Source organism: Battus philenor, unplaced genomic scaffold (genome assembly GCF_028537555.1).
Source record: "Battus philenor isolate CCGP_79_NKW_IND1 unplaced genomic scaffold, ilBatPhil1.0.hap1 SCAF_9, whole genome shotgun sequence".
NCBI lineage: Eukaryota > Metazoa > Arthropoda > Insecta > Lepidoptera > Papilionidae > Battus > Battus philenor.
This window is the reverse complement of record NW_027181759.1, coordinates 78,370-90,807: the sequence shown is the minus strand read 5'-3', so window position 1 is coordinate 90,807 and position 12,438 is coordinate 78,370. Positions and strand designations below refer to the sequence as shown.

Sequence of the window (12,438 nt, the reverse complement as noted above, 5' to 3'; positions counted from 1 at the left end):
GTTACAGTTAGTGCACCAGATACGACGGCCGCTGGAAGTCGCCCAACCCGCGCCGCGCCCGGCCTGCTCGCGCACCTGTGGCATTGGCCTACGGTGGTTACGTTGTAGTTGACTAAAGGCCTTGGGCAGGCCCGAGCCGACACCAGATGATTATCAACAGAGGGCTTCAGCAACGCACTCGCGTGCTTCTCAATTCTTAGAAACCAAAGTGCGCGTTCCCAAGCGCGAGCAAAGCGTTTGAAGCAGCAACACTGCGCTTTGTTGCAGCGCGCGAACTTATTTAATGTTTACTTCGAACAGTTGCGGTGCGAGCGGCCCGAGGCTGCGCCTACCCGCCCGCTCTTCGAGCAGGTTTCTTCCCATCTGTAGCGCGATCAGACGTTCTCGTTTATTAATCGAAGAATCCTGTACCGTATGTAGCTGTTAGTGGTAAAGTGAGAAGAAATTAGCAAGATATATGGGACGGTAACATGCAACGTTACAACCCTTTCGATACCATGGAAGCAATTAAGTTAAATTAAATTTCGTTTTCGAGTTCGTGCCGGCGCGAGACCAGCTATTACTTCGCACATCACGATCGCTTGTACTTTGCTAAGTTTTTACCAAACAACGTTTAGTACATCAATGTGGAATTGTGTTTCAACTTTTTTGAGTCCCGACACATACTATTATACACTTTGGTCAGTATCGACATTGTTCAATGTCATCATCACCTTCACTAAAACGCTGTTGAACACAAAAATATAAGCGTACAATATATCTTTATGTAAAGATCGGGTTCTATATAGGGCAAACAAATAAGACAGCTGCGTAGTAGCAAAAAGTTTTATTGACACGCAAAGCACAGGTGCAGTGGCGGACCGCCGAACCTGAGCGGGCTCCGCTGGACCTCTAAACTGCCGCACCTCTGCACCTCTCAGGATTCGAGTCGGCGGCACGCAGGCGGTACGCAGGCGGCACACAGGCGGCACACAGGCGGCACGCAGGCGGCACGCAGGCGGCGCGCGGTAGGTGCCCGCTGCACCGCAACAGCGGCGTCAAGGAACACGTGACGCGCAGCTGCTCTGGTCAGTCGACTGCGACGATGTTACTTATTGCTTAAGGATTACGTTAGTGCATTAGGTAGGACCGACGGCGCCGCGCGCTCACTTCAGCTTCTGCGCGATGAGCTCGATCTGCTCGTCCACGCGCGCGCTCGTGCCCCTGCCGACAGACACGCACGCGTCACTCACACACATTTTACCATCGCAGCTGTAATGGAAAAAGGCGAAGTTTACTGTTTCAAATGGCCTGTATTTTCTAATAAGTACAGGCCGTCGCTAACAGTTCCAATAATCGGGTATGCGGTGATTAAATCTGACAACACGACATGTTACAATCAAAGATACGTGACTCATGGCTAACGCGTCCGTCGACGCGGGCGGGTAAATGGTGGCACCTGTAGGCGGATGGATCGGGACCCACGACGGCCACGAGCTGCGGCACGTCGGGCGAGTGGTGCACCAGGCGCGCCAGCGCGCTGCACGTGCGCCACAGGTGCTCCTCGGCCGGCGCGGCGCCCAGCAGCTGCAGCGCCGCCATCGCTAGCTCCACGCACACCTCGTCGAACACCTGCGCATCGACACCTCACACAGACCGCTGCGCGCCGCCGCACGCCTCGCATAGTAAAGTACGACAGAAACATTTTTCTATTGCAATCTACTGCGGCTGCGATGACCTGCCTGCGCACGTAGGCGCACGCACACGGACGAGCCGCTCATGGCGCGCGCTCCGACGATGAGCACGAGGACGGGCCCGCGGCGCAGAGGCGAGCCCGCGCGGGGCCGTCGGCCGCCACAAATAGCTGTGATGATCATTAACTAATTCCGGAATCGTCGCGTAACCGGGCAGGCGGCGCTGCCAAATGTGCACAGAACTGCGCGGCGCGGAGTTTAATAAGACATGCGCTACGACTGCAAACAAATCTCCACGCAGACACAACTGTAGCTTAGTTGATAGGCTGTATTCAATTGTTGTTTGACGCGATTAGCCTTTCCGACCTTTACAGCTTCATCGGACTCAGAGCCCCGCTGCCGCATCTCTAGGCTCCGCGCGGGAAGTGTTTGCAAGCACGAGAGCTGCTGCGGGCGAGCGCGCGCACAAGTCGCGTCTAATGGCGGGCGCCCTGAATTGTGTTAGAGTCAGATGTGTTTCCACTCCGAGCATTTAATAAATAAAGCAGTTCGAGCACTAAAGAGCTTAAAACATCGCGACCCCGTGGGTACTTGGCGTGCGTCAGGGTTTCCGCGCTCGCTGCCAAACCGCCCGGCGCCGCCCCCGCACCGCTGCGGCCGGGCCCCGCGCGCTCCGCTCGCCGCGGTAAAACCCGCTGCCTTCTCTTCCGTCAGCGTGTTTACGCGCTCGACTTTGGATTTCCTTATTGCGTGAGCGCGCGGCGCACTTGTTTGCGGGGAGATTACTTCAGGGGCGAATGTTTGCTTTGAAACCTTTCCCTCGTTACGTGCGAAGCGCCAGTGTTAGTTAGCAGTCTCCGCTTTATATTTTTTCGTTTTATAATTGATCGCGATTTATATTTTAATGAAATAAATATGCTTAAATGACAGTTATGAAAACCTGATAGAGTTAATTGACTGTTACAATTGAAGAAACATTAGTGAAGGAAATGATGAAGTGCATATGACGACAGCGGTGCACACCGCTCGGCGGCCGCGTCCGCGCGCCGCGGGTACGTTAGCACACAAATGCATTGCACTTTATTTGAAGCTCGTTCGAGGCACAATTTTCATTATTTTCACTTGGACGCGCTGCTTCCGTGATTACGAGCGCAGAACTTGCGCAGAGCGTTGAGCGGGAGTGGCGGGCGGCGGGCGGCGGGCGGTAGGCGTGCGTACCTTGCACTTGGCGTGGCCCGGCAAACGGCTGCGCACTCCCCGGTAGGCGGCCAGACGCTGCAACAACCGCCGGCTGCACACGAGCACATGCACGAGCACATGCATGCACGTGCGCGAGTATGCTCGACCAACACTAGCGTGTATTCACACGCGCGCAAAGAAACGTGCGCGAGCCGAGTGCGAGTACTTGTTTAAACGGAACAGGAGGCGAGCGCACGAGCGCTAACTTTTGTTAGATTCGCTGAGGTGTGTGTCGTTTGGAAATGGAGGGGTGAGGAGAGATGGGAGAGGGCGCGTCAAGCTGTCAATTCGTGCGGCGTGTATGAGTTCTTTAAAAAACAGTGTGATGTTATCAATTATTAAAGTCCGCCTCGGCCGCGTTATCAGCGGCCGCGGTCATATTTTGTTCAGGCCGCGCTGTCAGCCGCAATCTCGTGCAAACACAGCGGCCGCCGCCGGTAATTTCTTCGGAGTGCCGCCTGCGCTCTGTGCACGTCGCGCACTATTGGCCGGCGCGCAAGGCCACGCGGCTCTGCGCGAGGCTCGTGAAAATTTCAAGTGCAACTATTGTTATCGCGCACGGGACCAATGAACTCTTTGGGGCCGCACAGGCAGCGGACGAGAGTGCATGCTGCGTCAGCAAACAGGTTGCGCCGTCGTGATAAAAGAGAAACGAACGCGAGGAGCAACCGTGTCCACTGGCTGACGAGGAAACGGAGGAAAACGGCGCTTGAAGACGAGCAGCACGAGCGGGGAAAATGATAAACGGTACATTTTAATGAAATAAATGTTTAGTTTATGTGAGGGGTGTGGGGGCGGTGCGGGAACGTTCACACGCATAGGTGCAAGCATAAGAAAGTAGAAGAGCAATACCGACCACGGTCTTTACCTCCTTGGTGGCCACGTTGTAGAGCAGTGCGGTGCCCGCGTCACGCAGCTCCGGCTCCTCGCTCAGCGCGCAATGCACGCACACCTGCGCACGCGCACAACTTTAAATACGTCAAACATATGTACACAATTTATGTTCACAGGACGTATCACTAATTATCGTGAGTCTGCTAAGCCAATAAGGCTCGACGAGTGGAACACTCGTGAAGTAACGACGGTGAGGTAGAAAAGTTCAGTCAGTAATGTTATGTATGTATAGTTAGACGCAGAGCGCGCCTCCCGTTTGCTCAGCGGACGCGTATCAATCGCAACACCGGTGGCGACGTGGCCCCGATACCTTGGTGGTGACGCGGATGTTGGAGAGCGTGCGTCCGTTGGCCTCCCACTCGCTGATGTACAGCAGCCACTCGGCCGACGACGCGTGCTCGAACAGGTTGCACATCTGCAATCACAACATGCCCCATGTAGGTGCGGGCCCCGACGGGCGGCGGGCGCGGGGTAGCCGGGGAGCATTACAAAGAGCGCGAGCGCGTGCTGCTCGGGCGTCGGCAGCTGGTCGACGCGGTGCGCGTAGCCCAGCAGCGCGTGTTGCCGGCGGTCCTGGTGCAGAAGCAGCGACACGTCGTCGCGCAGCGCCGCTGCCGCCAGGCACCGCAGCGCCGCGCGCCGCACCGCCGCACCCGCCTCCTCCGATAGCAGCCGCCCTGCCACAAGACACAGGCGGAGTCAGCACGGCCTCGGCACGGTGCCTCCCACGAGACGACCGACGCACGGCAGACTTACCGATAAAGTCGAGGAAATTATCTCCTAACACCCAGCTGCCCTCGCCGTGCACGAGGTACTGCTGCAGCTCATCCAGGCTCTGGCGTTCGTCCTCGGACAGCGTGGCGTCCTCCAGCGCCCGCGTCAGGCCCTCGAACTCCGCCGCGCCCTGTTAACAACACCGGCGTGTGCGTGCGTGATGGGGGGAGCAACTGCGCCTCACCGTGCGCACAGTGCGCGCCGCGCGGCTTACTCACGTCCAGGTCGCGGTACAGGATGGGGGGGTCGCGAGACACGCGGCGCGCCGGCTCGTCGCCCTCGGCGTCGGGAGCTCGCGAGCTCGGCCCAGCACGCGTCGGCTCCGGCATGCCCTGCGTCTCCACACCTTCCGCCATGTCTGCAACGAGCACCGCAACGTTACATTTAGGCGCCGGCCCGGCCACCGGGTACATTTTATTTACGGTTTTGTAATCGATATCACCACGATCTGCAAACGGTCACTCGGTGGTCTTAGTTCACTGGTTTCACAATAACAAAATAACGGGTACAAGACATTAACGAAACCTCCACCAGTTCCGACAGTAGCCGCTCCAACTAAAAGGACGAGATTTCTATTCGGTCTGGTGTTACACTGTAGCCTTATTACCGTTCAGAGTCACAGCCGGCGCAAAGCGCTGCTCGACGGATCTCTCAAAATCGGATTAGCAGATGGTTGAGTAGTCAGAGCGCTTGGGTGAACGCTCCGTTGAGCGAACTATAGCAAGTGCCTCCGGGAGGTGACCTGGGCTTGAGCTGTCACTCGACACGGCATGGCTAACATTCTAATAACTTAACGGCATAACTTCTTCGAAATGTGTTCGCGCAGAGAGAAGTGGCGGAAGAGACTCCAGCAACGCACTCAACAAGGAAGAACGGCATTTATTTTTAAATGCTATTCGCTAGCGGGCAGCGTTCGCGATCAGCTCGCCACGCTGTTTGTTTTGCCGGAGGCGGCGCGCGCGGCGAGCTATTTCGGGATCTATCGCGTGACGAGCTCTCGAAACAATCGCGGGAGCCGGCTGACCTTTGCGAACGCGGGCCGCACCGGGGGCCTGCAGTTGCACTGCCACAAGCACCTTACCTGATCCACGCGAATCTCACTAACGTCACAGCAATGCGCAACGAGTCCCGGCGGAGCGAGCACACTACGGCAACGCGCGGTGTGGCGTGGGCGCACGTGGCCGGCGCAGTGGCAGCGGCGCGGGTGCCGGGCGCGCGCCGCCCCGCGCCCACCGCACCGCCCCGCACCACACCGGCACTTGGCGCTGCGCCAGAGAGCATGGCGCGCGCTCCGCAGTTATGATCGCGACTCGCTTACTCATGTATCGGAATTAACCAGCACTATTTGAAAATGCCAGACAATGTTCGGTCATAACGACGCATGTCAAACTGTGAGATCATCGGCAGCCGAGGGGGCACGGGAGGCGGGCAGGCGGGGCTCACTCACCGTCGTCGGAGGCGGGGGCGAGGTCGCTGTCGCGCTGCAGCTTCTTGCGCTTCTTCTCGCGGCGCCGCTCTTTGCGCGCCAACTTTTCCGCAAGCGTGCTGCGCCGCTGCTCCAGCTGCTGCGACTGCAGCCTGCACACGCGCACGCAACGTTCACTCTGTTCGTCGCTCGACACTACCTCTGCGCTTGTGTCGCAAGGACCACCGCGGCCAGTGGAATCACAGAGCTAGCGAGACTGATATTGGTGAAATTAAAAAGGTTACATTTTCAAGTAAAAAAAAAGTTTTTTTCATTTGTTTTCTTTCTATCAAAATGAGTTAGCGTATTGAAGAAATTCGATACTATTTAAAATGATATCCCCAAATGTTAAAAAAAACTGCAACTCTCGCCGCAACAGTTATACACACACACATATATATATATATATATATATATATATATATATATATATATATATATATATATATATATATATATATATATATATATATATATATATATATATATATATATATATATATATATAGTTAACGAAGCACATGCAATGGCACTAAAACAACACAAAGTTATTTCAAGCGTTCTAAATCCAAAAATTTGCTCCAGTCGACCAACCGCTGTTAAAGAGGGCACCATGTTTAAAAAAAGAGATCAAGACATACCGTCTTAAACGTCGTCGTCAATAATTACGATGTAACCGAAGAATTGAACATTGAACACAAAACAAGTTTAACCTATTTTTAAACAATCCGAACATACAAAAAAAAAAAGCTCGGGAATTGGAAAACACACGAATTCACCGAAAGAAATAGACTAGTCTATACTCATTTGTGATTCTTTATTGAGACGTGATGAAACCGAAACGTTTTTGAAGATAACTGGTGCAGAACTCGTGTTAACTCGGCGTACCGTGGTGCTGTGCGTTTGGTGAATTAGAAGGTTATCGTTCATTATGAGCTTTTACCTCTCCGCGCAGCCATCGATCGGATCGCAAATGCCCACGACTGATGACATTAGCAAGAGGTTGGGTGAACACTAGGTTAGGTTGGGAATTAATCGACGGAAGGGTGGGATCATCTTGATGCAACAGCCACTCAGTAAAATTAATAGTGCAGCGACTCGGAGGAGGACCTCATTACCAAATAGACACAGCCCAGCTTGCCTATTCTAATTTTCCTATATTTCAGTCTCTTTAAAATTCTTTGGGCGGTGCTAGGTCAACGTCCATAATTTCTACAGCAACGGCACATATCGCTACCTACAAGATCCCAAAAAGTTATCGAACAAGATGGCACCTGCACACTAAAGTTTGCGAATAAACTCTGAAAAAAATGTGCCTTGAATTTTCATTTAAAATGCGAAGGAATGTTTTTCCTCGCACTATTACGATGTGCCGTCACACGCGGGCGGGCGCTGCGGGCGAGACTCTTTTATCGTAATTTTTTGGACACAGCCTGCGCCGCCGCCCAAGCGGCACTTGAACATTTTGCGGGTGCGAGGGGCAGGGCTCCGATGTCGCGTAAACCTCTATTATAGAAGCGAAGCTCGCGGGCTCCCTGGTTGGGCTCGGCTTGCTGCAGGAGCCGCTACATAGCAGAATCTCGCCGCATTGGGAAGCCACCGAGCTCTTAGATCGTTTCGTCGGACGTTCCGTGGAGTGACTAGGCTCCGGGGCCCCGCATGGTCTTCGGCTGTCACTCGTCGATTATATCCGCTTAGCATTCCGACTCGAGAGTGCCCGAAAGAGCCGAACCTCGACTTGTCGGTTGCTTTCACTTGGCTTGCTATTACTCTAGCAACTAGATTCCTCCATCTACACCACCCAACCATGTTGGCGACCCCTCTGATACTCGAGCCGACCTCATCTCGAAAGTTCAGTCCGTTATCCAGGACGACACCTAGATAACGGACTTGGCTGTTGTGAAGTGCATCGCGGTGGGCACGTGATATCGCTGCAGTTCGTGTGCGCTGCGGGAAGGCGCGAAGCTTCCCACGGTAGCTACTTTCACACCAAAATTACCGAAAATATTCCCCTTTTCACAAATGATTTCATGATGATGAATGTAATTAAAAAAAATATTTGGAATAAATTATTTACTTATTTACATTTTTAATAGATGGCACAGAAATATTTTAATAACAATCGGTGCGCCTGCGCCGCGCGTCGGCAGAGTGCGAGCGCGCCCACAGATGGCGCGCTAACGGCCGGCGACGGAAAATTAGCAGCGAACTCACCAGAGTCAGTCGCGTCAGCGCGTCGGGAAGACGTAGCCAACGGACCTCCATGAGATGTTGCTCGTTGCTGATTCGGGGCTTATGGAAATATTTTTCTACGTGAAAAGAATTAAGATTGCTTAAAGAAGCAATCGATGACACCAAAAAGTAACACATATGTCAAATATTAAACTCAAATCTGCATTCATAAATCTAGATTTGTGAATGCAGATTTGAGTTTAATGTTTGTTGTGCCCAGTGAGACGCAAAATACAGCATTAGCGACTGGTTAACTGAAATGTATGCGGTGAGTGAGCGAGCGCGGCGCCGGGGGCAGGGCGACGGCACGTACCTGGCCTCCTCGATCTGGTTGTTAAGCGTGAGGTAGTCGGGGCTGTCGCGCCGCGCGTGCCGCACACCGTTCGCATACGCCACCTGAGAGCAGACGGGCCACCGTTTATGTACCGTGCACACGCGCCACTTGGCGGCGGAAGCGGCGCTGCGGACACGCTGCCACCTCACAGCTCTTGACGGAAAGTTTTTGTCGAAGCTCCGAAGTCCGAGAGGTCAGTTAAATCTATGGGCTATGTGGGGACAGGATGCATACCTGTTCGGTGACGGGTAGCATCTGGTCGAGCAGCGCGCCGAGCGCGAGGCGCAGCGGCTGCGACACCTCGGGCTCGGGCTGCGCCACTATGTGCTTGGGCACGCGCGCGCCGCACAGGAACTGCGCCACCTCGTCGCTGAACCGGTTGCAGTCGTGCTCCAGCACCCGGTGCGCCGCCGCCCTGCGTCAACAGCTGCTGCATGCACTTGGCTGCACTACACTTTCATTTTAATGGAAATGGTCCGTGAAGTAGTACGATCACGGTTTGTTGCGCTCACAAATATTTCTCGATCGCACCGCACCGCCGACAGTGCACGGGCCAGCAAGACTAGATGGTATTAAGGTTGTCAATTACCAGCGCAGTTTGCTGGTAATTTTTCTTTATTCGTTTATAATTAAGAAAAAACATTTTTAGCGTGTATTTTCACAAACACCATCAACTTTATGCAGGTCACTCACGTGTATGTGGTAGTGGCCAGCCCCTGTAGGTAATCCACGAACACCTGGTGAGGCACAAAGGTGGTGCCCAGGCGCTCCACCTGGCGCGGTGCGCCCAGCTGCGTGCTGCCCTGCAACGAGACACGCCCTGCAGCTCCGTCTGTACATCTAACTCATTGCTAAACACTAGCGCTGTCGCTTTCGCCGCAGCGGTCAGTTTTGCAGCGTTTTTTAATTTTGCCACAAACAGCAGCTCCGAACGTCAATTGGCAGCCGATATGAAGGGCGCTGCGACTAACGAAAAACGAAATTAAAAATCTAGAGCAAGAAAGAAACCGTTTTTTTTATTTTTGACTTACAAATGCGACACACCGCTGCAAGTAAAAGTGTTTGCCATCCTACAAGCCGCGTTGGTTACGACCATCCGGTACGGTAGGTCGCACCGGAGGCGGACCTGCGGCGAGGGACGCTGCCATGAAGCGAGATTTGACACATCAGCTGTGACGTGATCGTATTTAGTCCCCGAAGCAAATAAACCGCGCGCCAACACCTCGTCACTTGATAACGCGGCGTAAATATTTCTAGCGCGCGAACCCACACACCGCGTGCCTTTCTCTACGCAAAAAAAAGAAAATTCCTAGTTTTCAGATATCGCTGCGCGGAGCTGAGGAGGACAGTATGGCATTCGTTAAAGAAGGCGGACGGAGCGAGACGACAAGAATTCGCGACGTGGCTATGTCGACTCGCGTAACTCGCGCACACGTGCACACGCACCGAGCCGCTGGGCGGCCGCGGGCGGATTCAGGGTATTCAGCCGCGAGCACTTTGCTCTTCCTGACAGCAGGACAAACACGCCGCGCGCTCGTGTCACACGTGTCGTGTATCTCACAAGCTTGTGCGATTACGTCAACGTGCAAGCTGCAACGCGGATGCTGAGGTTCGTTCACGATCATTAGTCTGTCGGAGGCTGTCAGTCGCGTGTCGTCGTCCTCACCAGGCGGTCGCTATACGTGGGAGCGGCTTGTGTATTCATTCTACAGAAAATTTTGAAGTTAACAAGCCATGATTAATCCGACAAGTGCCGTATCGCAGCAGACAGGAATACCGGCCGCGCGTAAGCACCCGCGACCGGTTCAAGTATCGCTGCGGAAATAGAACTGGCGAAAATAAACAAGGTGCGAAAATAGTCCCGCGAGCAATGCGTCGCATCGCGAGGCACGTGGCGCGCAGCACCTCAGGCGGCGCTCGGCTTTAGCTACGGAGACTCGGCAGAAATGTGGGGCGAGATAATGTCTCACTCCCCCAATAGTTCGTTTAGCTACAGCGCCCTTGGTCCGAAATACGAAAGGCGTCTGCTTTGTACTTTTACTTGCACATCACCAATTTCGATGTGACCTGAATTTATCACAGTTATATCATCGAGATGGGAACAAAACAAAAAAAAATGAACAAACTAACCCCGGCTGAATTATTGCTAACCTTATCCCCGAACCCTCTGTTACCCACTCGAAATGGCAAATGCCATGAGTAGCATTGGGGCCCTCAGAACCCCTCATGCATGCAGGTGTAGCTGGAGCGGGAGCGGCAGGGTGGCGCTTACCGGCGCGCAAGCGCTCACGCCGGCTCCGCCGTAGAAGTACTCGCGGCCGAACACCACCACCGCCGAGTGCCACATGCCCGCCGACGGCCGCCCTGCGCACGCACCCGCGTTATCAACCGACCCACACCACAACACAACACACCACAGCTCACACACAGTTTAATGTTACCATCCTATTTATGAAGATATTATCTTCTAATCCATTGCTGGTGTCACTTTTGACTTCTGCAAGTACAGCCATAACGATACTCTACACTGGTCATAGTAAGGAAATAATTCACTGGTGTAATTTGTACAAATGAAAATATGAACCCAAATTGACCGACAGAAAGAATGTTTGCTATGAATGTGTCACAAGAATAGACTGAACATTCTTATTTAGAAAGTAAGCATTATTCTCAATATAATAACAACAAGAAAAGTAAATGCAAAAATATTGAACACACAATCAACACAAGTGAAAGTACTGTTTAACATTAACAACATGTGTGCTCTGGGACATGTGCAGCAGTAACAGCACCAAACCAGCCACAATCTCCAGTTATTATTTAATATTATCAATAACATATCCATGATTCAAGTTTAAAACAATGAAATCAATCTAGATAATGACAACATGTACTAACTGCATTAACTGCAGTATTTGCCGGTATTGCATAGGACAATCTTACCAAGAATATCAGGAGACAACAGGGAGACCAGCACATTGCTCAGGTCATAAATGTACAGATCCACAGGCACTCCTTCTTCCGTTGCCATAGTTTCCACACACCACACCTTTAAACTGCACAAAAATTATCTAAAACTAAGTATTATTTGAGAGTGAACAAAAAAATTATTATACATAAATCTGATATATCTTACCGAAAATTATTAATTTTCTTAACTTTTCACTATTATATGTAGAACAACATGTGTTGTCGTTATATTAATAATTTAACAAGACTTCTTTAAAAAATTTACTTAAAAATGTTGGCTCACAGAAAAAATTCCACTTTAGTAGAGCACAAATGCCTAATATAAATGTTAGCTTTTTGATATATATATGTATATATCTATATATATATTACGTGATCCAATACACAATGGAACGCGCACGAGACGCGGTAGCGCGGGCTGCAGTAAGCTGCACCCGGAGCACCTGGCGACGGACTGACCCACTGCCGCCGTCACCCGCCTGCTCTGACCCACCGAACACTATCCCTACACCTCAATAAATTATTTATAAATCTGTTATATTCCAGAAAAAAACATACACAGAGATCCGTAGATCATGAAAAAATAACTTTCATTCTTAAACCAGAGTATTAAATGTTCACCTAAATACACGGAAAATTAATACTTTGAAAAACTTAAATTTGAAATTCCCACGCAAATAGAGCTTGTTTGTCGAGCAAAGTTAAAAATAACTTTATACTTCTAATTCTTTCATTTTTGTCATTTGAAAACATTTGATCTCTAGCCGGTTTGACGTACCGTAATGACAAGCAATTGGCAGTGATGGTAAGGGACATTTTCCAATTCAGTTCAAGATTGTATTTAAGAACTAATAACG

The 12,438-nt window shown here is 51.7% G+C and overlaps 1 protein-coding gene across 8 annotated transcripts; it reads right to left on the bottom strand.

Annotated features, from left to right (window-relative positions):
- Positions 1-821: 821 nt before the first annotated feature.
- LOC137932497 (uncharacterized) lies at positions 822-12,347 on the bottom strand. 8 transcript variants are annotated; one of them, XM_068776131.1, is made up of 15 exons: positions 11,748-12,347; positions 11,555-11,667; positions 10,884-10,975; positions 9,305-9,414; positions 8,846-9,026; positions 8,591-8,673; positions 6,028-6,158; positions 4,799-4,938; positions 4,563-4,710; positions 4,296-4,483; positions 4,117-4,221; positions 3,781-3,864; positions 2,892-2,948; positions 1,439-1,611; positions 822-1,203 (listed from the first exon to the last, which is right to left on the bottom strand). In XM_068776131.1, exons 2-15 carry the CDS (start codon positions 11,640-11,642, stop codon positions 1,146-1,148), a joined length of 1,638 nt encoding a protein of 545 aa, XP_068632232.1. In that variant the 5' UTR covers positions 11,643-11,667; positions 11,748-12,347; the 3' UTR covers positions 822-1,145. The 8 variants fall into 8 exon arrangements, with proteins under 8 accessions (XP_068632232.1, XP_068632234.1, XP_068632235.1 ...); XM_068776133.1 differs by having other exon boundaries at positions 11,865-12,347; XM_068776134.1 differs by having other exon boundaries at positions 11,954-12,347.
- Positions 12,348-12,438: the final 91 nt, after the last annotated feature.

What these genes read in the sequence shown, in the direction of transcription:
- LOC137932497 (XM_068776131.1), bottom strand. Translation starts at nt 11,642, where the DNA reads ATGGCAACGGAAGAAGGAGTGCCTGTGGATCTGTACATTTATGACCTG. An exon ending in GTTGTCTCCTGATATTCTTG is followed by an intron (nt 10,976 to 11,554) that starts GTAAGATTGTCC and finishes GTGCGTGCGCAG; the next exon opens with GGCGGCCGTCGGCGGGCATG. An exon ending in TCCTGTACCGCGACCTGGAC is followed by an intron (nt 4,711 to 4,798) that starts GTGAGTAAGCCG and finishes TGTTGTTAACAG; the next exon opens with GGCGCGGCGGAGTTCGAGGG.